General features: G+C 49.0%; 1 protein-coding gene and 1 pseudogene across 5 annotated transcripts in view; one reads left to right on the top strand and one right to left on the bottom strand.

Moving 5' to 3' along the window:
• Window positions 1-9,332: 9,332 nt before the first annotated feature.
• CCL24 (C-C motif chemokine ligand 24) overlaps window positions 9,333-23,243 on the bottom strand; it is a 15,078-nt gene continuing 1,167 nt past the window's right edge. The window contains exons 2-6 of one of the 5 annotated variants that reach the window (XM_033193605.1): window positions 22,376-22,489; window positions 12,063-12,197; window positions 11,606-11,964; window positions 11,269-11,386; window positions 9,333-9,904 (exon numbers count right to left, since the gene is read on the bottom strand). In XM_033193605.1, coding sequence (XP_033049496.1) covers window positions 9,736-9,904; window positions 11,269-11,386; window positions 11,606-11,678 — 360 coding nt within the window. In that variant the 5' untranslated portion in view covers window positions 11,679-11,964; window positions 12,063-12,197; window positions 22,376-22,489 and the 3' untranslated portion in view covers window positions 9,333-9,735. Of the gene's footprint in view, window positions 9,905-11,268; window positions 11,387-11,605; window positions 11,965-12,062; window positions 12,198-22,234; window positions 22,306-22,375; window positions 22,545-23,243 lie in introns of those variants that run through there. The other 4 variants (XM_033193608.1, XM_033193606.1, XM_033193609.1 and 1 more) reach the window with 4 other exon arrangements.
• Window positions 14,031-23,243, top strand: part of LOC117072221 — a 24,306-nt pseudogene continuing 15,093 nt past the window's right edge.

Here is a 23,243-nt window from a genome sequence, read left to right as displayed (position 1 = left end):
GTCTCAAAAAAACACAAAAAAACATGTTGCAGTAAAGAAGCCAGCCAAAACCCACCAAAACCAAGATGGCGATGAAAGTCACCTCTGATCCTCCTCACTGCTCATTATACTCTAATTATAATAGATTAGCATGCTAAGACACAGCCACCACTGCCAAAACAGTTTATAGATGCCATGGCAATGTCAAGAAGTTACGCTATATGGCCTAAAAAGGCGGGGGAATCATCAGTTCCCTGAAAACTCATAAATAACCCATCCGTTCTTTAGCACAGAATCAAAACTAACTGTAAGGATGCTTATTCAAGCACCTCTGCCACTGCTGTGCCTATGGAGTAGCCATTCTGTATAACTTTACTTTCTTAATAAACTTGCTTTCACTTTACTCTATTTGTCCTGAATTCTTTCTTGCACTAGGTCCAAGAACCGTCTCCTGAGGTCTGGATCAGGACCCCGTTCCTTGATAGTCTGTATGTCCAGCAAATTACTAATCATATGTATATCTTTTTTGTTGCACAAATAGTATCATACAGTATGTACTCTTGTGCATTTTGATTTTTTTCATTTAAAAATAGATCTTTGGCCAGGCATGGTGGCTCACGCCTGTAATCCCAGCACTTTGGGAGGCTGAGGCAGGCGGATCACGAGGTCAGGAGTTCAAGACCAGCCTGGCTGACAAGGTGAAACCCTGTCTCTACAAAATACAAAAATTAGCCAGGTGTGGTGGTGGGTGCCTGTGATTCCAGCTACTCGGGGAGGGGCTGAGGCGGGAGAATCACTTGAACCGGGGAGGCGGAGGTTGCAGTGAGCCAAGATCGCACCACTGCACTCCAGCCTGGGTGACAGAGCAAGACTCCGCCCCCCCCAAACAAAATAGATCTTTATCGAGTCATCTATGAATGGGCAAATGAGCTTGTTGCCAGTTTTTCACAACTACTGATATTACTGCAATAAACCTCCCTGCCCAGGCACCCCTTTGCATTTGCATAGGGTTCCCTTCTGAAAGTGGAGTTGCTGAGTCAACAGATATGTGTGTTAAGCATTTTAGCAGATGCTACTAGATCGTCCTCCAAAGAGACTGGTCCAGTAGATGCTCTAGCTGGTAGTGCAACAGAGTACCAGCTTCCCTACACTCCCAGATGCCTGCTACCCTCTTCTTCTGCCCCGCCTGCTTCAGTCCTCTCATGGCCCCTGGCTGGAGCATAGCCACCATACGGTACAACCTCTGGGGAAATAAATGAAGACTACCCAAACGAAAACTAACTCACTACTCATTCCGAGCTTGTTACAGCAAGGGGGTCAGCCTCCATCCCTTGATGAGACTCAGAGGCAGGCAGGGGAGAGGGAATACTTTGCAGTAGGAAAAAGGGAAGGCACAGGGCTGCTTTGTTTTATTGATTTCCTTATTTTTGAGACAGAGTCTCTCTCTGTCACACAGGCTGGAGTGCAGTGGTGTGATCTCAGCTCAGTGCAACCTCTGCCTCCCAGTTCAAGCGATTCTCCTGCCTCAGCCTCCCAAGTAGCTGGGATTACAGGTGTGCGCCACCACGCCTGGCTACTTTTTGTATTTTTAGTTGAGATGAGGTTTCACCATGTTGGTCAGGCTGGTCTCAAACTCCTGACCTAGTGATCCACCCACCTTGGCCTCCCAAAATGCTGGGATTGCAGGCATGAGTCACTGCACCCAGCCTGATGGACCACATATACAATGGTGGCCCCACCCCATAAGATATAATACTAAATTTTTACTCTACCTTTTGTATGTTTAAGGAAGGAGACCACTACTACTCCTGCTGCCCTCCTCCCCACACCTTGCCTAGTTCACAAGACAGGAGGAAAGAGAGAAAGAAACAAAAGTAAGATAAATAGCCAGACAACCTTGGCACCACCACCCGGCACTAGGAGTTAAAAAAAGTAGTGATAATAACATCAACCCCTGACCTAAACTACTTGTGTTATCTGTAAATTCCAGACACAGTAAGAAAAAAAGCATTGTAAAACTTTTTGTTCTGTTAGCTGATGCATGTAGGCCCCAGTCACATTTCCCACGCTTGCTCGATTTATCACAACCCTTTCACGTGGACTTCTTAAAGTTGTAAGCCTTTAAAAAGGCCAAGTATTTCAGCCAGGCGCGGTGGCTCAAGCCTGTAATCCCAGCACTTTGGGAGGCCAAGACGGGCAGATCACGAGGTCAGGAGATCGAGACCATCCTGGCTAACACGGTGAAACCCTGTCTAAAAAAAATACAAAAAAACTAGCTGGGCAAGGTGGTGGGCGCCTGTAGTCCTAGCTACTCGGGAGGCTGAGGCAGGAGAATGGCATGAACCCGGGAGGCGGAGCTTGCAGTGAGCTGAGATCCGGCCACTGCACTCCAGCCTGGGCAACAGAGCGAGACTCTGTCTCAAAAAACAAAAGAAGGCCAAGTATTTCTTTTTCGGGGAGCTCGGCTCTTAAGACGCGAGTCTGCCAATGCTCCCGGCTGAATAAAAAACCTCTTCCTTCTTTAAGCGGGTGTCTGAGGAGTTTTGTCTGCGGTTCATCCTGCTACATGTTCAGATACACAAATACTTATCATCAGGTTGCAGTTGCCGCCAGTGTTCAGTACAGTCACATGCTTGTGCAGATCTGCAGCCTAGGAGTGTAGCCGTCCAATAGGTTATCCTTGCCTGCTGCCTAGACAGAGCCAATTTATCAAGACAGGGGAATTGCAATAGAGAGAGCTTAATTCATGCAGAGCTGGCTGTAAAGGAGACCAGAGTTTTATTATTACTCAAATCAGTCTCCCTGAGAATTCAGGGATTGGAGGGTTTTTGTTTGTTTGTTTGTTTGTTTTGTTTTTTGTTTTTTGAGACAGGGTCCCACTCTGTCACTTATGCTGGAGTGCAGTGGTGTGATCTCAGCTCACTGCAACCTCTGCCTCCTGGGTTCAAGTGATTCTCCTGCCTCAGCCTACCGAGTAGCTGGGATTACAGGCACACAGCACCACGCCTGGCTAATTTTTTTGTATTTTTAGAAAAGATGGGGTTTCACCATGTTGGTCAGGCTGGTCTTGAACTCCTGACCTCAGGTGATCCGCCCACCTCGGCCTCCCAAAGTGCTGGGATTACAGGCATGAGCCACCGTGTCCAGCCTTAACTTGATGACCTTTCATTGGTTTTACAAGAACAGTTTAGTTTGGGGGAAGGGCTATTACCATTTAAACTATAAACTAAATGTCTCTCAAAGTTAGGTTGGCCCATGCCCAGGAATGAGCCAAACACAAGCCAACCTGTGAGGCTAGAAGCAAGATGGAGTCAGCCATGTCAGATTTCTCTCATGGTCATAATGTCCTTGGTTTTAATTTTTGCAAAGGCAGGTTCAGAAGCAATAGGCTAGACCATCTAACCTAGGTGTGTAGGAGGTTAGCCCATCTACGTTTGTGTAAGTCCACTTGATGTTTGCACAATGATGAAATCATCTAGTAACACATTTCTCATATAATGCTTGAGCAACGCATGTCTGTATCATTGGCTTTCTGTGGTTGGTTCTGAGTTGGAAAAGTGGGGAGAATAGGGAAGCTGGCAGCTACTGAAACCATCTTTGCAAAAACCATAATAGTGAGAAAATGATGACAATGAAAAGAGCTGACACAACTAACCCCCATCTTGCCTTTAATCTCTAAAGTGCCCTTGGTCATTCCTGAGCTTGGACCAAGCTAACTTTGGGTGAAATTTAGTTTATAGTTTAAATGATAATAGCCCTTTCCCTAAATTAAACCACCTTTGTAAAACACAAGAAAGACCACAAGGTTAGGAGGATGAGAGGGGCCTGAATTCTGCTAAGATTTGGGTAAGTTACCAGTCATGGTTCCAGAGTCACAAGATCTGCAACTTCTCCAATTACTCATGTAGATAACATCACTGTTGCAGAACCTGTGATAGACATTTTTTTTTTTTTTTGAGACGGAGTCTTGCTCTGTTGCCTAGGCTAGAGTGCAGTGGCACGATCTGAGCTCACTGCAAACTCTGCCTCCTGGGTTCAAGCAATTCTTATGTCTCAGCCTCCTGAGTAGCTGGGATTACAGCTGCATGCCGCCATGCCTGGCTAATTTTTGTGTTTTTAGTAGAGACTGAGTTTCACTTTGTTGGCCAGGCTGGTCTTGAACTCCTGACCTCAAGTGATCTGCCTGCCTTAGCTTCCCAAAGTGCTGGCATTATAGGCTAGAGCCACTGCCCCCGGCCTATGATAGGCCTTCTAAGATGTGTTTTCGGATTGGGCGCGGTGGCTCACAACTGTAATTCCAGCACTTTGGGAGGCCAAGGCGGGTGGATCACGAGGTAAGGAGATAGAGACCATCCTGGCTAACACGGTCAAAATCCGTCTCTAGATTCCACCCAGACTCCTCTGTGGCTCTACCCAGAAGTGGACTCAATGTAAAAGGACCATTTTCCACATCCTTATGATTGCATCCCCAACCAATCAGCAGCTCCCATTCCCTAGCCCCCTGCCTATCAAACTATCCTTGAAAAACCCTAGTCTCTGAACTTTTAGGGAGGCTGAGTAATAATAGCACTCTGATCTCCTGTACAGCCAGCTCTGCATGAATTAAACTCCTTCTCTGTTGCAATTCCCCTGTCTTGATAAATTGGCTTTACCTGGGCAGTGGGCAAAATAAATGCATTGGGTGGTTACACTATGGACCAAGCATAGACTCTCCAGGATGAATGCTGCAGAGGCTGTGGTGAGAGTCCTATGGTCTCATGCAGTTGGGACACTGTCTGTATTTCAGTCTCATCTCTGAATGCTCCAGCTCTCCTCCCTCCTTAGGAACATGCTCTCTCTCTGGGTGGAACCCCAGTCACCATTCAGGTACCAGCTCTGCAGAGTTGGTTCTGCAGGCTCCTTCTTCCCATCAGAATGTCCCCTGCTGTGTATTGTTTTGCATTGCTACTTATTCTGCTTTGCATTAGACTTAACAATAACTTTAGTAGCTACTGTATATGCAATGCCTACTATTGGGCCTCTGTGGTGCTCTGAGGACTCCTGGCTGCCAGTATGTGGCTCTCTGTGCCTTGGAGCTTTTTTTGAACCATGGAACTTACTCTGCTCCCACTTGCTGAAAGCCCACCCCTCACATACTGCTGGTAAAGACTGATGGAGTGGGTGTGTACTTCCGAGGGGGATGGATCTGTAGGTTGATGGATCCCCACTACGTTATTTAAGGGTATATGTTGGCCACACATGGTGGCTCATGCCTGTAATCCCAGCACTTTGGGAGGCCGAGGTGGATGGATCATTTGAGGCTAGGAGTTTGAGACTAGCCTGGCCAACATAGTGAAATCCTATCTCTACTAAAAATACAAAAATTAGCTAGGTGTGGTGGCACACACCTGTAATCCCATCTACTCAGGAGGGTAAGGCAGAGAATAGCTGGAACCTGGGAGGCGGAGGCTGCAGTGAGCCGAGATTGCCCCACTGCACTCCAGTCTGGGCAACAGAGGAAGACTCCATCTCAAAAAAAAAAAAAAAAAAAGGCATACATGTCAGAAGTGTGTGAACCAGAGCAACTCCATCTTCAATACGGCCTAGGTAAAATGAGGCTGAGACCTACTGTGTGCATTCCCAGATGGTTAAAGCATTCTAAATCACAGGATGAGACAGGAGGTCAGCACAAGATACATGGCATAAAAGACCTAGCTGATAAAACAGGTTGCAGTAAAGAAGCCGGCCAAAACCAACCAAAACCAAGATGGCGATGAGAGTGACCTCCAATTGTCCTTACTGCTACATTCCTACCAGTGCCATGACAGTTTACAAATGCCATGGCAACATCAGGAAGTTACCCTATATGGTCTAAAAAGGGTGGGCATGAATAGTCCACCCCTTGCTTAGCATATCATCAAGAAATAACCATAAAAAATGGGCAGCCAGTGTCCCTCAGGGCTGCTCTGTCTATGGCGTAGCTCTTCTTTTATTCCTCTGCTGTCTTAATAAACTTGCTTTCACTTTACTCTATGGATTCGCCCTGAATTCCTTCTTGTGTGAGATCCAAGAACCCTCTCTTGGGGTCTGGATCGGGACCCCTTGTATGTCTGCTGCTTAAACCTCACCTCCCAGGCCATGGTGCTGACCCAAGGGGCAGGTGTCGCGGAGAACCCAAACGTCCCAGAGCGGATCCAGGAACATAGCCAAGGCAAACAGTCTCATTGCATACAATAGGTAAAGAGCCAGAAAATTAGCTTCAAAGCAGCATAGAGACGGGTAGCAGGGCGGGTCTCTGAAGTTGTCCTGCTGCTAGCTGGGAGTCCTTGTATGTAAATCCTCATACACTCACCTACTCGCCATGCTGGACTTGTCTGAGTTCTCTGGTCTCGGCTCTTTCCCAGCTTGGGAGAACGTTCTTCTAGACAATCGCGAGTTTTCTGCATGACAGAGTCTCCTGCCACTTTCCAGTGGTTTGAGCTCTGATTGTCCTCTACTAAATCATGCATTTTGTATTTTAATTTTTTATTTTATTTTTATTTTTGTGGAGACGAGGCTTTGCCATGTTTCCCAGGCTGGTCTCAAACTCCTGGGCTCAAGCAATCTGCCTGCCTCAGCCTCCCAAAGTGCCAGGATTACAGGCATGAGCCACCATGACCCACTGATCATGCACCTTTTTTTTTTTTTTTTTTTGAGACAAAGTCTTACTCTGTTGCCCAGGCTGGAGTGCAGAGGTGTGATTATGGCTCACTGCAGCCTTAACCTCCTGGGCTCAAGCAATCCTCTCATCCCAGCCTCCAAAGTAGCTGGGACTACAGGCTTGCACTACCACACCCAGCTACTTTTTAAATTGTTTGTAGGCCAGGCACAGTGGCTCACACCTGTAATCCCAGCACTTTGAGAAGCTGAGATGGGCAGATCACTTGAGGTCAGGAGTTCAAGACCAGCCTGGACAACATGGTAAAACCCTGTCTCTACTAAAAATACACAAATTAGCTGGACATGGTGGCACATGCCTGTTGCTCCTGCTACTCAGCTGAGACAGGAGATCACTTGAACCTGGGAGGTGGAGGTTGCAGTGAGCTGAGATGCTACCACTGCACTCCAGCCTAGGAGACAGAGCAAGATTCTGTCTGAAAAATAAATAAAGATAATTTTTTTGGCAGGGGTAAAGAAAGGGTCTCCCTATATTACCCAGTCTGGTCTTGAACTGCTGGGCTCAGAAGATCCTCCCGCCTTAGCCTCCTAAAGTACTGAGATTACAGTCATGAGCCACAGCACCCAGCCAGAGAATTGGAAAGCTGCACCATGTGAAAAACTTACATATTTGGTGTCAAAACTGTTGTGGGCATAGAAAAAGAGTTTTTCTCTTTCAAGGTCATGCAACTTGTAAAGCAGAATTGGCATTGAACCCACAGTGCTCTTGATTTGTGAGTGTGTTCATGTTATAATTCTAATTCTTTGAAGCAAAACATCATCGTGTATCATTTTTTAGCCTCCTAATACCCAGCCTGACCTGGGCGTGGTGGCAGGTGCCTGTAATCCCAGCTACTTGGGAGGCCGAGGCAACAGAATCTCTTGAATCTGGGAGGTGGAAGTTGCAGTGAGCCAAGATCACGCCATTGTACTGCAGCCTGGGCAATAACAGTGAAACTCCATTAAAAAAAAAAAAAAAGTTTGGGGCCAGGTGCAATGGCTTACACCTTTAATCTCAATGTTTTGGGAGGCCGAGGTGGAAAAACTGCTTGAGGCCGGGAGTTCTAGGCCAGCCTGGGCAACATAAAGAAAATTAAAAGATTAGCCAGGTGTGGTGGTACACACCTATAGTCCCAGCTACTTAGAGAAGCTGAAGTGGGAGGATTGCCTGAGTCCAGAATTTCATGGCTGCAGTGAGCTATGATTGCACCACTGCACTCCAGTCTGGGCAACACAGTGAGACCCTATCTCAAAATTTTTTTTAATTATTTAATTGAACCTAGCTGTGCAAGTGTATTTTCAAAGTCAATAACAGGACTCCCTGCGGCAGGCCAAGGTCACTCCCAGATGCCTTGGGCTCCAGCTATCTTCTTCCCCTCCAGTCTTGGAGAGGGAGCCTGGGATGCTTTCTGGGCACATACACCATTGGTCACAGCCCAACCCTACCCACTCCAGGAGAGTCAAAAATATACAATGCTGGGCGCAGTGACTCACACCTGTAATCCCGGCACTTTGGGAGGCTGAGGTGGGTGGATCACCTGAGGTCAGGAATTCGAGACCAGCCTGACAAGATGGTGAAACTCTGTCTCCACTAAAAATACAAAAAAATTAGCCAGGCGTGGTGGCAGACACCTGTAGCCCCAGCTACTCAGGAGGCTGAGGCAGAAGAATTGCTTGAACCTGGGAGGCGGAGGTTGCAGTGAGCTGAGATTGCACCATTGCCCTCCAGCCTGGGGCGGCAAGAGTGAGACTCCATCACAAAAACAAAAGAAAAAAAACAGAACACGCAAGACACAACAACCTTCAAAGAAAAAAAATCTCATTTTATTTGGACTATTATTTGAGAACAGCAACTTTGTTTACACTCTTGATAAACCCACACAGTATCTCATGCATAGAAAAAAAAAAAAGCTAGGGTCTTTTCTCCCCCTTATCCCCCCACCCCATCTTCCCTTCACCAAAATGTTGGGTAAGCCCAGATTTAAAGGCAGAACAGGCCCTTGGCCCCAAGACAGCATGAAGCAAACTGTCGCAAAGCAGGGAATCTCCTTAAAGTCATATCTTCACCAAAAGATTAAACTACCCATGCTGGCCCTTCACCCTGGTCCTCCACGTTCATTTCTTTAAAAACAACAACAACAACAACAACTGGCCGGGCGCGGTGGCTCAAGCCTGTAATCCCAGTACTTTGGGAGGCCAAGATGGGCGGATCACGAGGTCAGGAGATCGAGACCATCCTGGCTAACACGGTGAAACCCTGTCTCTACTAAAAAATACAAAAATCTAGCCAGGCAAGGTGGCGAGCGCCTGTAGTCCCAGCTACTCGAGAGGCTGAGGCAGGAGAATGGCATGAACCCGGGAGGCGGAGCTTGCAGTGAGCTGAGGTCCGGCCACTGCACTCCAGCCTGGGTAACAGAGCGAGACTCCATCTCAAAAAAAAAAAAAAAAAAAAACTATGATTTACTTATTTTTTTTTTTCAACATAAAAGTTTGAGTAGGCTGGGTGCGGTGGCTCACACCTGTAATCCCAGCATTTTCGGAGGCTGAGGCAGGTGGATCACTTGAGGCCAGGAGTTTGAGACCAGCCTGGCCAACATGGTAAAACCTTATCTCTACTAAAAATACAAAAATCAGTTGGGCGTGGTTGCGCACACCTGTAGTCCCAGGTATTTGGGAGGCTGAGACACGAGAATCACTTGAACCTGGGAGGCGGAGGTTGCAGTGAGCTGAGATTGTGCCACTGCACTCCAGCCTGGGTGAGAGAGCAAGACTCTGTCTCAGGGAAAAAAAAAAAGCATCAGGTCAGGAGGAGAAGGGCAAAGAGTCGCCACTGCTCTCCTGGGATCTTCTCACCCAGCTCCAGAAAGGCAAGGGGCTTTGGATGCTTGGAGCCATTGCTCAGCTCCCGGGGACCACATCACCTGCTCCCTCGAGTTTTTCATAGCAGAGACACATCCCTGGAGAGTGTTGCTAAGAAACAGGAAAATTAGTTCTTCCCCCCATCACTATGGCTTCCCCAGACCCCGAGCAGCCCGCCAAGCAGCCCAGGCCCAGACTCAGGGCTGGAGGGCTGGGCGGTGATTAGTGGGTGGTTTGGTTGCCAGGATATCTCTGGACAGGGCCCTTGACACCCACTGCCCTGGCCCTAGGGGAAGCCTTCTTCTGCTTGGCATCCAGGTTCTTCATGTACCTCTGGACCCACGCCTGCTTGGGGTCGCCACAGAACTGCTGGCCCTTCTTGGTGGTGAAGCTGTGGAAGAAAGGGGCAGGGGATTAGCTGAGGTCGACAGGGACCTTGGGCCACTCAACTTCATGGTGGGGAGGATGTGGACGCCCAGAGACAGTAAGGCATCCTCGCAAGTTGCTGAGATGATGTCACCTTCATTTTTTGACATGGTCTCACTCTGTCGTCCAGGCTGCAATGCAGTGGTGATCATAGCTCACTGCAGCCTCAACTTCCCAGGCTCAAGCTGTCCTCCCGCCTTAGTCTCCTGAGTAGCTGGGACTACAGGAACATGCCACCATGCCCAGCTATTTTTTTAAATTTTTTTTTTTATTTTTTGCAGAAACGGAGTCTCATTATATTGCCTAGGCTGGTCTTAAACTCCTGGCCTTAAGCAACCCTCCTAGGTCAGCCTCCCAAAGCACTGAGATTACAGACGTGAGATGCTGCACCTGGTCTTATCATTGTATTTCTACTTCATGCCTCTGTTTACAAAATGAGCTCACAGTTACTACCTATGAAGCTATTTGGAGGACAGACACATGTCGACCCATGTAACCTTGAGCAAGTCGCCTTCCTGAGCCTCAGTTGTCCTCTGTAAAATGGGAACAACCATCCCTACCCCATAGAATTGTTGAGAGAATTAGATAAGACATTGTGCTGTGCCCCCGAATGGTGCCTCATGGTATATTTGGTGTTCAGTAGATATTGAATCTAAATCCTTCTCTTGGTGGCTCATGCCTGTAATCCCAGCACTTTGGAAGGCTGAGATGGGCAGATCACTTGAGGTCAGAAGTTCGAGACCAGTCTGGTCAACATAGTGAAACCCTGTCTCTACTAAAAATACAAAACTTAGCCAGGCATGGTGGTGCGCACCTGTAATCCCAGCTACTTGGGAGGCTGAGGCATGAGAATTGTTTGAACCTGAGAGGCGGAGGTTGCAGTGAGCCAAGATCGCACCACTGCACTCCAGCCTGAGTGAGAGTGAGACTCCGTCTCAAAAAAAAAAAAAAAAAATCCTCCTGGCTGGGTGTGGTGGTTCATGGCTGTAATCCTAGAACTTTGGGAGGCTGAGATGGGAGGATCACTTGAGCCCAGAAGGTTGAGGCTGCAAAGCAATGAGCTATGATCATGCCACTGCACTTCAGCTTGGATGACAGAGCAAGACCCTATCTCCCAAAAAAAAAAAATAAATAAATAAAAAAGAAGAAATAAAAAAATAAATATATCCTCCTCCTAGTTTTATGGGCAAGGAAATTGAGGACCAGAGAGGGGAGGTGACTTCTCCAGGGATGCACAGAGCCAGGGCCGGCTGACCTTGCTTCTCAGGGACACTGGAGTTGTACCTGCCCCAGCCCCTCTCCTGCCACATGCCCATGAAGGATACTCACATCACTCCCACATTGAGGCACGTGCTCCTGTTGGACAACTGGTAGCTGACCACTCGGTTCTCAGGAATTCTTTTGGAAAGAAATAACATGCAGCAGGAAGAGGGGATGACCACAGAGCCTAGACGAGGAGAGAGAGAGAAGCCATGTCTTTTCCCAGCCTCCCCTCGGCTCTGGGCCTCAGAGCTGGAGCTTGAACCCTGCACCAAACACCACCAGTCCATTCACTGGGCTGCCCTTTCCCCAGCGCTTTCCTCCAGCCCCAGGCTGGTCAGTCCTGCACCCTCCACTGTGCCATCCTAGCCACGCCCTTGGAACTGCATCCTGCCCGAGGTCTTACCCGTAGGGATGATGTGGTGGGTACAGACACCAAGGAACAGAAGGCTGGTTACGATGGTCATTGGGCCTGCCATGTCCCAGAGAGCAGAAGCACCAGCTCGGGGCTCAAAGCCAACGTGCGGGAGGAAAGGACCTGGGGATAAAAAGCTTGGGTCCTTGCAGAGCACCCCAAACTCCCTCCCTCTGCCCTTTATGGGGCAGCTAGAAGGAAACACGCCCCAGAGCCTCCTCCACGCTTCCTTGAAAATCCTGAGGCCTGTGGTCTGGAAAGAGGAAGTTGTTGTCCTGTTGTTGCCCAGCTGAGTCAAGGGTTATTTTGGGCTCCGAACAAAAGAGCTGGGGGAGGGGGCATCACTGCACCTAGGCCAAGTTCACAGGTGTTAGATGCATTGTCAGAAGGCCCATGGGACCCTGGCTGTGTTGGCTACTCCCTGTGGGATCCTGGATAAATCACTCACCTCCCTGAGCCTCAGTTACTTCAGCTGAAAATGGGCAGAGTCATCCCTGTCTTCTCCCTTCCATTCATTCATTCTTTCATTCATTCACCCGATTCTTTGTTAGGCATGTGCTCTGCGCCAGGCACTGGGAGGATTCTAATGGGGAGACAGATTTTTGATCAAGTGTGCGTAACAGTCAATGAGAGATTAGCTGGGCTCGGTGTCTCATGCTTATAATCCCTGCGCTTTGGAAGGTTCAAGTGGGAGCATCATTTGAAGCCAGGAGTTTGAGACCAGCCTGGGCAACATAGCAAGACCCTGTCTCTACAAAAAATAAAAAAATTAGCCAGGCATGGTGGTGCAGGCTTGTAGTCTCACTCTTGGGGAGGCTGAGGTGGAAGTGTAGCAGGACGAGCTGCACACAAAACTCCTGATACCGAGTTAAAGAAGGAAGGGGTTTATTCGGCCAGGGGCATTGGCAAGACTCCTGTCTCAAGTGCTGAGCTCCCCGAGTGAGCAATTCCTGTCCCTTTTAAGGGCTCACAACTCTAAGGGGGTGCATGTGAGAGGGTCGTGATTGATTAAGCAAGCAGGGGGTATGTGACTGGGGGCTGCATGCACTGGTAATTAGATCGGAACAAAACAAGATACGGATTTTCACAGTGCACTCCTATACAATGTCTGTAATCTGTAGATAACACAACCGATGAGGTTAGGGGTCTATCTTTAACTACCAGCCCAGGGTGCGGTGCCGGGCTGGCTGCCTGTGGATTTCATTTCTCCCTTTTAGTTTTTACTTCTTCTTTCTTTGGAGGCAGAAATTGGGCATAAGACAACATGAGGGGTGGTCTCCTCCCTTAGAAGGATGAATTGAACCCAGGAGTTCAAGGCTGCAGTGAGCTGTGATCACACCACGGCCTCTCCAGGTTGGGCAACAGAGCAACACCCTGTCTTTCAATCAATCAATCAATCCATGACAGTTACTGACAGAGCAAAGCAGATGCTCTCAGGGCCGCTTTCCATCAGCTCTTGGTGGCCTTGAAGTCCCAACAGCCATCACCCGCACCTTCAAGTTGCCAGAGCCACTTAGTCACCAAGGCTCTAGGGAAGTAGGAAGTGCCTGGAAAACTACATCCTCTGGGGTGGCCAATGCCTGCCAGAGGGATGCTGACTCCAGGTCCAGCATGACCAACCCTGTTTCCTGAGTTTCCAGCTGGGTCAAATCTGTAACCCTCTGTGCAGCAGGACTTGGCTTGGCCCCTTCCCCTGACCAGATTCCCAGTCCCCTGACGGTCTCTCGTGGAAGCATCTCTTAATAAACAACAAGCCCATGAATCCCCGTCTCAGGGTCTGCTTTGGGGACCCGGACCCAGGACAAGGTGTGTGGGGGTAGGTGGGAGGAAGGGAAACATAGGAGAAACCAGGGGCCAGGAGCCGTGGCTCATGCCTGTAATCCCAGCGCTTTAGGAGGCTGAGGCGGGAGGATTGATTGAGGCCAGGAGTTTGAGACCAGCCGGGGCAACACAGCAAGACCCTGTCTCCAAAAGAAATAGAAAAATTAGCCAGGCATGGTGGTATGTGCCTGTAGTCCTAGCTACTCGGGAGGCTGAGGCAGGAGGATCACTTGAGCCTAGGAGTTTGAGGCTACAGTGAGCTAGGAGAGCACCACTGAACTCCAGCCTGGGTGACAGAGCATAACCCTGTCTCTTAAAAAAAACAAAAAACAAAAAAAAACAAGGCTGGGTGAGGAGGTGTCTCATGTCTGTCATCCCAGCACTTTGGGAGGCTAAGGTGGGAGGATTATTTGAGCCCAGGAGTTCAAGACCAGCCTGCTCAACATAGCAAAACCCCATCTTTACAAAAAAATAAAAGAAAAAGAAAACAAACAAAATCACTGGAAAACTGGCCAATTGTGCCAGGAGGAAAGTCCAGGAGGGACTCATAGCTGACAGCTGCACTGAGGTTGGAGGACGGACGGCACCGGCAACTATGCAGAAGCCTGTAAGTCATAACGTCCAGTTCAGTTGTAAGAGACTGAGGCAACTTTGTGAGAGAGTGGGACATAGCTCCCACCTCACTCCACCCCGCATTCCAGGATCCCAGCTCAGGACCTCATGCTCAGAAACTCCCTTCACCCCCTACTCACATGTGGCTGACTGCCATGGTTACTACTTGAGACCCTTTCTCCAGCAGTTACTACTGTTACTGCTTGAGACCGTCATTACAGCAATTACTACTGTTACCGCGTGAAACCGTCATTACAAGACTGAACAAAGGGATCAACGTAGAAATGATAACAAACAAAAGAAACTGTTTTAAGGAAAGGCAGCAAAGGGTGAAGAGAGCTCCCTGATGCTATGGAGCAAAAGCAGCCCCTGAACCTCTACAGCCCTTTATATTTATTGGGTAACAAGAGGAAGGAGGAGGAGGTAACGACTGGTCAGCTGCTTAATTGATCAGAGGTTCATCTTGTTACTGACAGGAGTCAATTATTCCTAATCATAAGAAACATTTGTGCGGTCTCCCACACTCCCATACCCAAACCCTCCCTACGGTTCTCTCCTATTCCCCTTCTCCAACTTCCCGCTCTGGGATTCCAGGGCACACACCAATGCAGGACCCACACAGTGGCATAGTGGGAGCACAGTGGCACTTGTCACTTGGTGGCCAGCTGGGTGTCTGTGTCTCAGTCTCATGCTTGACCTGAACACCTTGACATCAATTTCTATACCCGCCAAGTGCCGAGCAAATCACCTGTGCCATGGCCGGCGTTTGCAGAATGGATAGATGATGGATCGACTCTGAGACAATTTCCTCTGGACCAGAGACTCCTCTGCGGGTTTTGCTCGCAGAGCACAACTTGGGTCAGTGTATACACAGAGAAAGTCAGCAGGCAGGTCCCCTGATGGAGGCAAGACTGAAGTCAGGGAGCTTGGCAGCACCTGATCTCACTACCTGTGCTTACAGAGTGAAAAATGCTGAGAGCCCAACTCAGGGCTTCATTAGCCTGGCACCTGTCCCTGTCTGCCTTTACCTTCCCATCCTCTGCTGGCAGAGCAATTAGAGAGGATTAAGTGAGAAAAGTCATGGGAAGACCCTTTTTACATGCAGAGGCTTTTGTCTTTAAAAATGTATTTACTTATTTATTTATTTATTTATTTTTATACGAAGTCTATCTCTGTCGCCCAGGCTGGAGTGCAGTGGCGCGATCTTGGCTCACTGCAACCTCCACCTCCGAGGTTCAAGTGATTCTCCCGCCTCAGCCTCCCCAGTAGCTGAGATTACAGGCACCCGCCATCATGTCTTGCTAATTGTTGTGTTTTTAGAAGAGATGGGGTTTCACCATGCTGGTCAGGCTGCTCTCGAACTCCTGACCTCAGGTAATCCACCCACCTCAGCCTCCCAAAGTTCTGGGATTACAGGCGTGAGCCACTGTGCCTGGCAAAAAAAAAAAAAAAAAAAATTCTTTTGAGATAAGGTCACACTCTGTTGCCCAGGCTGGAGTGTAGTGGCGTGATCATAGCTCATTGCAGCTTCCAACTCCTGGGCTCAAGCAATCCTCCTGCCTCAGCCTCCTGAGTGGCTGGGACTACAGGTGCAGGCCACCACACCCGGCTAAGTTTTTAAATTTTTGGTAGAGACGGGGTACCCCTATGTTGCCCAGGCTGGTCTCCAACTCCTGGATTCAAGCAGTCCTCCCACCTTGACCTCCCAAAGCACTGGGATTACAGTCATGAGCCATTGTGCCCAGCTCATCATGACGTCTTATGACAGTTCTTCTATTTTTGCTCCCCAGTGATTCAGAGGGGATGCCGGGTGACTGCCTGAATTTTCTCATTCAGTGGGTGCTGGGAGTGTGGTGTGTGGAGGGGAGGAAGTAAGGGAGAAAGGATGGCCAGGCAGAGGCAGCACTCAGGAGAAGAGTGAGTATGGGGTAAATAGGGCGGGGATGCCCACCATCCCCATGTTGCAACAGGAGTGGGCGAGCAGAAGGTCATTGGGTGGGACTGTGTGGGGTTGGGTGCTTCAAACCAGATTAGTAATACCCTTTAAGGGCTTTTCCAAAGCCTTAAAAAACACAAAATACCCAATCTTTTTTTTTTTTTTTTTTCCGTTTTGTCACCCAGGCTGCAGTGGAATGGCCTGATCTCGGCTCACTGCAGCCTCCACTTCCTGGGTTCGAGCAATTCTTGTGCCTCAGTCTTCTGAGTAGCTGGGATTATAGGCCCCCCCCAACCATGCCCGGCTAATTTTTGTATTTTTAGTAGAGATGGAATTTCACCATGTTGGCCAGGCTGATCTCAAACTCCTGACCTCAACTGTTTCATCCGCCTCGGCCTCCCAAAGTGCTGGGATTACAGGCGTGAGCCACCACACCAGGACAAAACACCCAGTGTTTTGTTGTTGTCATTGTTGTTGCTTTTGTTTTGAAACACAGTCTCTCTGTCACCCAGGCTGGAGTGCAGTAGCACGATCTTGGCTCACGATAACCTCCTTCCCCCAGGTTCAAGCAATTCTCCTGTATCAGCCTCCCAAGTAGCTGGGATTACAGGTGCCCACCACCACACCTGGCTAATTGTTATGTTTTTAGTGGAGGCGGGGTTTCACCATGTTGGCTGACCTAGTCTCAAACTCCTAAACTCAAGTGATCCACCCGCCTCAGTCTCCCAAAGTGCTGGGATGACCGGCATGAGCCACCTCGCCCAACCGAAACACCCAATCTTTACGCTCTATACAGGGAAATAGTTAAGGCCGGGATTACCAACCCTGTTTTACGAGGGAAGAGCTGATACCTTACAAGGATACGTGAGTAGACACCATCACAGGGCCACTTAGCTCCCGAAACCGGAAACTGCATCCTTCCCACTTGAAGTGGTGGAATCCAGCAGCCAGAGACATAAAGAGAGGGAGGAGGAGGTCTTAGGAAAGCCGACTAGAAAGGGAGTGGATAGGTAAAAAGAGAACTAGAAAGCCAAGTGCAGTGGCTCAGGTCTGTGATCCCAGCACTTTGGAGGCCAAGGCAGGAGGATCACCTGAGGCCAGGAGTTTGAGACCAGCCTGGACAACATGGTGAAACCCCATCTCTACTAAAAATACAAAAATTAGCTGGGCATGGTGGCATGCACCTGTAGTCCCAGCTACTTGGGAGGCTGAAGCAGGAGAATCGCTTGAACCTGGAAGGCAGAGGTTGCAGTGAGCCGAGATCGCGCCACTGCACTCTAGTCTGGGTGACAGAGCCAGACTCCATCTCCAAAAAAAAAAAAGGAAAGGAAGAGGATAGGTAAAAAGAGAAAGAGAAAGTCAGGTGCAATGGCTCACACCTGTAATCCCAGCACTTTGGGAGGCCAAGGTGGGAGGATTGCTTGAGCCCAGGAGTTCGAGTCCAGCTTGGGCAACACGGCAAGACCCAGACTCTTTAAAAAAAAAAAAAAAAATTAGAAAGAGGAAGATGGAAGCGGTAGAAGTGGGAACCTGGCAGGGGCAGAAAGAGCATGTGTGGAGGAGCGTGGACGGTGGGTGGGTGGGAAGTGACCCACAGCAGTGTGAGGCTTTTAGAACCCCTGATGGCTCCAACGCAGACCCTGTCCCTCTCTTGGCCTCAGTTTCTCCATCTGAGAAGTAGGGTGTTGGCCACAGTGGCCTCTCCCCAAGTGTAGGACCACCAGCGGTGATGCAAGAAGGAACATTTCTCATTTTATTGAAATGTTTTGTTATGGTCACCCCCTTTAATAAGGGACTTTAAGGAACTTTATATGTATATATAAAGTTATATATATTATAGTAATACAAGATTTCCCTAAGGTAAAAAATATGAGGGCTGGGCATGGTGGCTCATGCCTGTAAACGCAGCACTTTGGGAGGCCAAGGCGGGTAGATCACCTGAGGTCAGGAGTTCGGGATCAGCCTGACCAACATGGAGAAACCCCATCTCTATTAATACAAAACTAGCCGGGCGTGGTGGCGCATGCCTACAATCCCAGCTACTCGGGAGGCTGAGGCACGAGAACTGCTTGAACCCGGGAGGCGGAGGTTGTGGTAAGTGGAGATCGCGCCATTGCACTCCAGACTGGGCAACGAGACCGAAATTCCGTCTCAAAAAATATATATATATAATATATATATAATTTATAATATTATATACAAATATATAATATATACTATATTATTATATATAATATATAATATATACAAATATATAATATATTATTATATATAACATATAATATATACAAATATATAATACATAATATATATATATAAGTAGGCTGGGCGATGCGGCTCACATCTGTAATCCCAGCAGTTTGGGAGGCTGAGGCAGGCGGATTGCTTGAGCTCAAGTGTTCAAGACCAGCCTGGGCAACATAGCGAAACCTCAACTCTACAAAAAATAAACAAAAAATTAGCCAGGTACTGTGGTGCATGCCTGTGGGAGGCTGAAGCAAGAGGATTGCTTGAACCCAGGAGTTCAAGACTAGCCTGGGTAACATAACATGACCCCATCTCTCAATAAATAAATAAAAGAAAGGGTCTGTCATCTCTGACAATAAATAACTTTAAATACCTGAGGATGGGGGCAGGGGGGCACTGGATCTGATGGCCCTAATTAAGGTAAAAGTAGACCACACACACACACACATACACACAGAGAGAGAAAGAAAAAAAAATCCTGTGTCTTCTTATTAAGGTCTAAAACTGAATTTTAGGTCAAACCATAGGCCCATAGATGGGCAGCTATGGTGTAGTGACATATTTTAGTCTCCGACTTGCTAAAAACTGGCTGTATGAGCGTGGGCAACTTGTTCACTCCTCCCAAGCTTTGATTTCCTCATCTATGAAATGTTAGGGGTGGGGAGGATGAGGCCACCTTTTACCCATGATCTCATGTGATTCTAGAATCCTAGAAAGTTATGGATGTAAGGACTTTTAGTAAACAACAACTTCTTCTTCTTCTTCTTCTTCTTCTTCTTCTTCTTCTTTCTTCTTCTTCTTCTTCTTCTTTCTTCTCTTCTTCTTCTTCTTCTTCTTTTTTTTTCAGACGGAATCTTGCTCTGTCATCCAGACAGTAGTGCAATGGCGCAATCTCGGCTCACTGCAACCTCCACCTCCCTGGTTCAGGCAATTCCTCTGCCTCTGCCTCCCAAGTAGCTGGGATTACAGGTGCATGCCACCACACCGGCTAATTTTTTTGCACTTTTAGTGGAGATGGGGTTTCACTATGTTGGCCAGACTGGTCTCGAACTTCTGACCTCGGGTGATCTGCCTGCCTTAGCCTCCCAAATTCTGGGATTACAGGCGTGAGCCACTGCGCCCGGCAGTGCACATGCAGGTCTTCACCATCTAGCAGGAACCAGAGCCTTAAGCTAGAGGAATTCAGCCCCAAGGGAGGCTTTTCAGATATCCATCCATCCACCTACCCATTAATTCATCTGCTCACTTATCCATCCATCCATCCATCCATCCATCCATCCATCCATCCACCCACCCACCCATCCACCCATCCATTCACCCACCCACCCATCCACGCATCCATTCACCCATCTATCCATCATCCATCCATCCATTCATCCATCCACCCATTCATCCTGCCTATCCACCCATCCACCTACCCACCCATGCATCCAACTTCCCACCCATTCATCCATCCACCCACCCATCCACTCATCTATCCATCCATCCATTCATTAATCCATCCATCCATCCATCCATCCATCCATTCACCCATCCATCCATCCATTCACCTATCTATCCATCCATTCACCCTTCCGTCCATCCATCTATCCATCCATCCATTCATCCATCCATCAACCCATCCATCCATCCATCCATCCATCCATCCATCCATCCATCCATCAATTCATCCATTCATCCATCCATCCATCCATCTACCCACCCACCCACCCACCCATCCATCCATCCATCCACTCACCACCCACCCACCCATCCATCCATCCACTCATCCACTCATCCATCTATCCATCTATCCATCCATACATACATCCATACATCCATACATACCTCATTGAACCCTGCTATATACCACATGCCCCATCCAAGACATACCAAGAAAAACTATATACAGGTGTTGCCTTGGAGAACTCTCACACTAGCCCTGAGAGACAGAGGCAATTATGACACAGGTGATAAGTGTCCAGATGGAGGTCTACCGAGGCCACAGTGGAGAGCAGAAGTCAGAGAAAACTTCGTGGAGGAGATGCCCCTTGTGCTGAGTTAGGCTGACCAAGGGGAGTGGGGCTTGGCAGGGAGGAAACTGGGCACAGAAGGGTATTTCAAGCCCTGGAGGCCACAGAGATGAAGTCAAGGCAGAGGGGTGACTTGGTCAGGTTGGAGCCTTAAAGAAATCACTCTGGCTGCAGTAAGTAGTGTGGCAGAACTGTTGGGAAGGCTGTGGTAGGAAATCTAGGATGGAGAGGTGGAGGCAGTTAGGATGGAAAGAAGGGGATGGATTTGAGGATCACTCAGGACTGCATTTGCTGAGCTCTGATGCCATACTGGTTGAGGAAAAGGAAGGACTGTCCAGGATAACACTTAGGTTTCAAACTTGAGTGCATGTGTTAGGGGGACCATTCATGGATAAAAACAGTCCACAGGGGCTGTGGGGCTTGGAGTACCAGGGGTTCTAGTAGATAATCGAGGCAGGCAAGGCAGGTAGGGAGAGGTCTTGATGTCCAATAAATTATCAGAACAAGGGAGGGGCTCAAGCCTGTAATCCCAGCACTTTGGGAGGCTGAGGCGGGCAGATCACCTGAGGTCAGGAGTTCGAGACTAGCCTGATCAACATGGAGAAACCCTGTCTCTACTAAAACTACAAAATTAGCCCGGTGGTGGTGCATGCCTGTAATTCCAGCTACTCTGGAGGCTGAGGCAGGAGAATTGCTTAAAACCAGGAGACAGCGGTTGCGGTGAGCCAAGATTGCACCATTGCACTCCAGCCTGGGCAACAGAGCGAGACTCCTCTCAAAAAAAAAAAAAAAAAAATCAGAACAGGAAGACCCTTTAGAGTCTCACCTGTCCCCACACTTTGTGGCTGGGAACTGGAAGCCCAGGGAGATTAGACAGCCTCAACTGCCCCACCCAGCTCAAGACCCAGTGCAGGGATGGCATGACCCTAGAGGTAGACACTCCTGGGTTTGAACCTTGTCCCAACCATATGCTCACTTGGTGGCCCCAGGCAAGGTGTTTAGCCTCTGTGAAGCTTAATTCATTTACTGAAAGATGGGTGTGACTGTGCACCTCCCAGAATGGTGGAGGGATAGGCCTCAAGCTTCGGTGAGGGACTCCGTCAAATGCAACTAGACCAGTATCCCTTCAGCTGTTCCCCTAAAGCCCCACATGGCTCCTCTGAACTCATCTTATCCTCTTATTGTCCCCATGTCACCAGTAAGGAAACTGAGGTTCAGGCTGGGCATGGTGACTCATGCCTGTGATCCTAGCACTTTGGGCAGCTGAGGCAGTAGATCACCAGAGGTCAGGAGTTCGAGACCAGCCTGGCCAACATGGTGAATCCCATCTCTACTAAAAATACAAAACTTAGTCAGGTATGGTAGCGGGTGCCTGTAATCTCAGCTACTCTGGAGGCTGAGGCATGAGAATTGCCTGAACCCGTAGGCAGAGGTTGCAGTGAACCGAGATTGCGCCACTGCATCCCAGCCTGGGCGACAGAGCAAGACTCAATCTCCAAAAAGAAAAAAAAAAAAAAAAAGAAAACTGAGGTTTAGAGAGTTAAACAACTTGCTCAAGACTTCTAAGTCATGATAGAGCAGAACTGGTCCTACATCTTCCTGGGAAGAAACCTATGCCCTTGTCATGGTGCCAGGCAGCATGCTCTGCTGAGTGGCACCAATGCCACCACGCCGAGTTCACTTTCTGAGCTGCTCTCCAATGCACCCCTTCCTTTAGACTCTCACGGCCACCATCTTTGCCCAGCCTCCATCAACTCCTTCTTGCATTCTTGTCCCAGCCTCCTAAAGGAAGCAGGTGGACATCTGGGGTGTGATGCAGGGGGGAGAGGGCAGTGGGGTGCCAGGATGAATGGGCACTGGGGTGGGGAGTGCAGGGGGCTGGATTCAGGCGTGCAGACTGGGGGGTGTCACTGCTCCCTGGGGTATCCTGCTTCCTCACTACCAAACACACACACAAAGTCCCAGAATACTGGGCACAGGGGAGCCACTTACCCAGAGGTGACAGGGTGACAACTTGGTGCCAAGTGCACAGCAGAAATGACTTCCTTTGACTCACCCGATCTGGGGTGGCAGGAAGAATGGGACGAGAGGAGGGGCGTCTGGGGAGGGAAGGGTGCATCCCGTGCATCTCACCTGGCTTGGCTGGGAAATTCAGGAGTTCAAGGTTCACAAGGACTTCTGAGAGGTTGGATTTGTGGCAACAGGCAGACCCTGATGGGCGCCCATGTATAGGGTGGGTGGCGGTCCCTGTCAGAAGAGCACAGTGAGCCCATTGTCAGACAGACTTCTGTCCACGCAGACTTCTGCCCTGGAAAGGGTGTGGTCCCAGATGGGGCTGGGGAGGAAAACAGGTGGCAGCTATGGAGTGCCTTGCCCCTTGGTCTCTGGATGGGAGGGCTTTCAACAGTCAACAGGGACGGGAATAGGAGGCACAGATAGCAGCTGAAGCCGAGGGCACTGCTAACCAGATGGTAAACGGGGATGCTGCAGATCGGAGAAGTCAAGAGGATCTTTTTTGGGGGGAGGTGGAGTGGGGGGAAGGGACACAGAGTCTCGCTCTGTTGCCCAGGCTGGAGTGCAGTGGTGCAATCTCAGCTCACTGCAACTTCTGCCTCCCAGGTTCACACGATTCTCCTGCCTCAGTCTCCTGAGTAACTGGGATTACAGGCGCCCACCACCATGCCCGGCTAATTTTTTGCATATTTAATAGAGATGGGGTTTCACCGTGTAGGCCAGAGCGGTCTCAAAACTCCTGACCTCAGGCAATCCACCTCAGGTCTCAGCCTCCCGAAGTGCTGGGATTAAAGGCGTGAGCCACCGTGCCCAGCTGAGAGGATCTTTTTGTATGTCTCAGTGTCATGGCTGCCTCTTAGATGTTAAAGGCCCAAGGAGAAGGAAGCAGGTCAAGCTGTCCAGAGACATATCTGACCACCTCGGATGACAGCAAGAGCCCCACCAAGGGAGGTATGCAAGCACCCCATGACAGATCTCCATGTAGGAA

Source organism: Trachypithecus francoisi, unplaced genomic scaffold (assembly GCF_009764315.1).
Source record: "Trachypithecus francoisi isolate TF-2019V2 unplaced genomic scaffold, Tfra_2.0 Lachesis_group4, whole genome shotgun sequence".
Lineage (NCBI taxonomy): Eukaryota > Metazoa > Chordata > Mammalia > Primates > Cercopithecidae > Trachypithecus > Trachypithecus francoisi.
The sequence above is the reverse complement of the archived record's forward strand: the minus strand, read 5'-3'. Positions and strand labels throughout refer to the sequence as shown.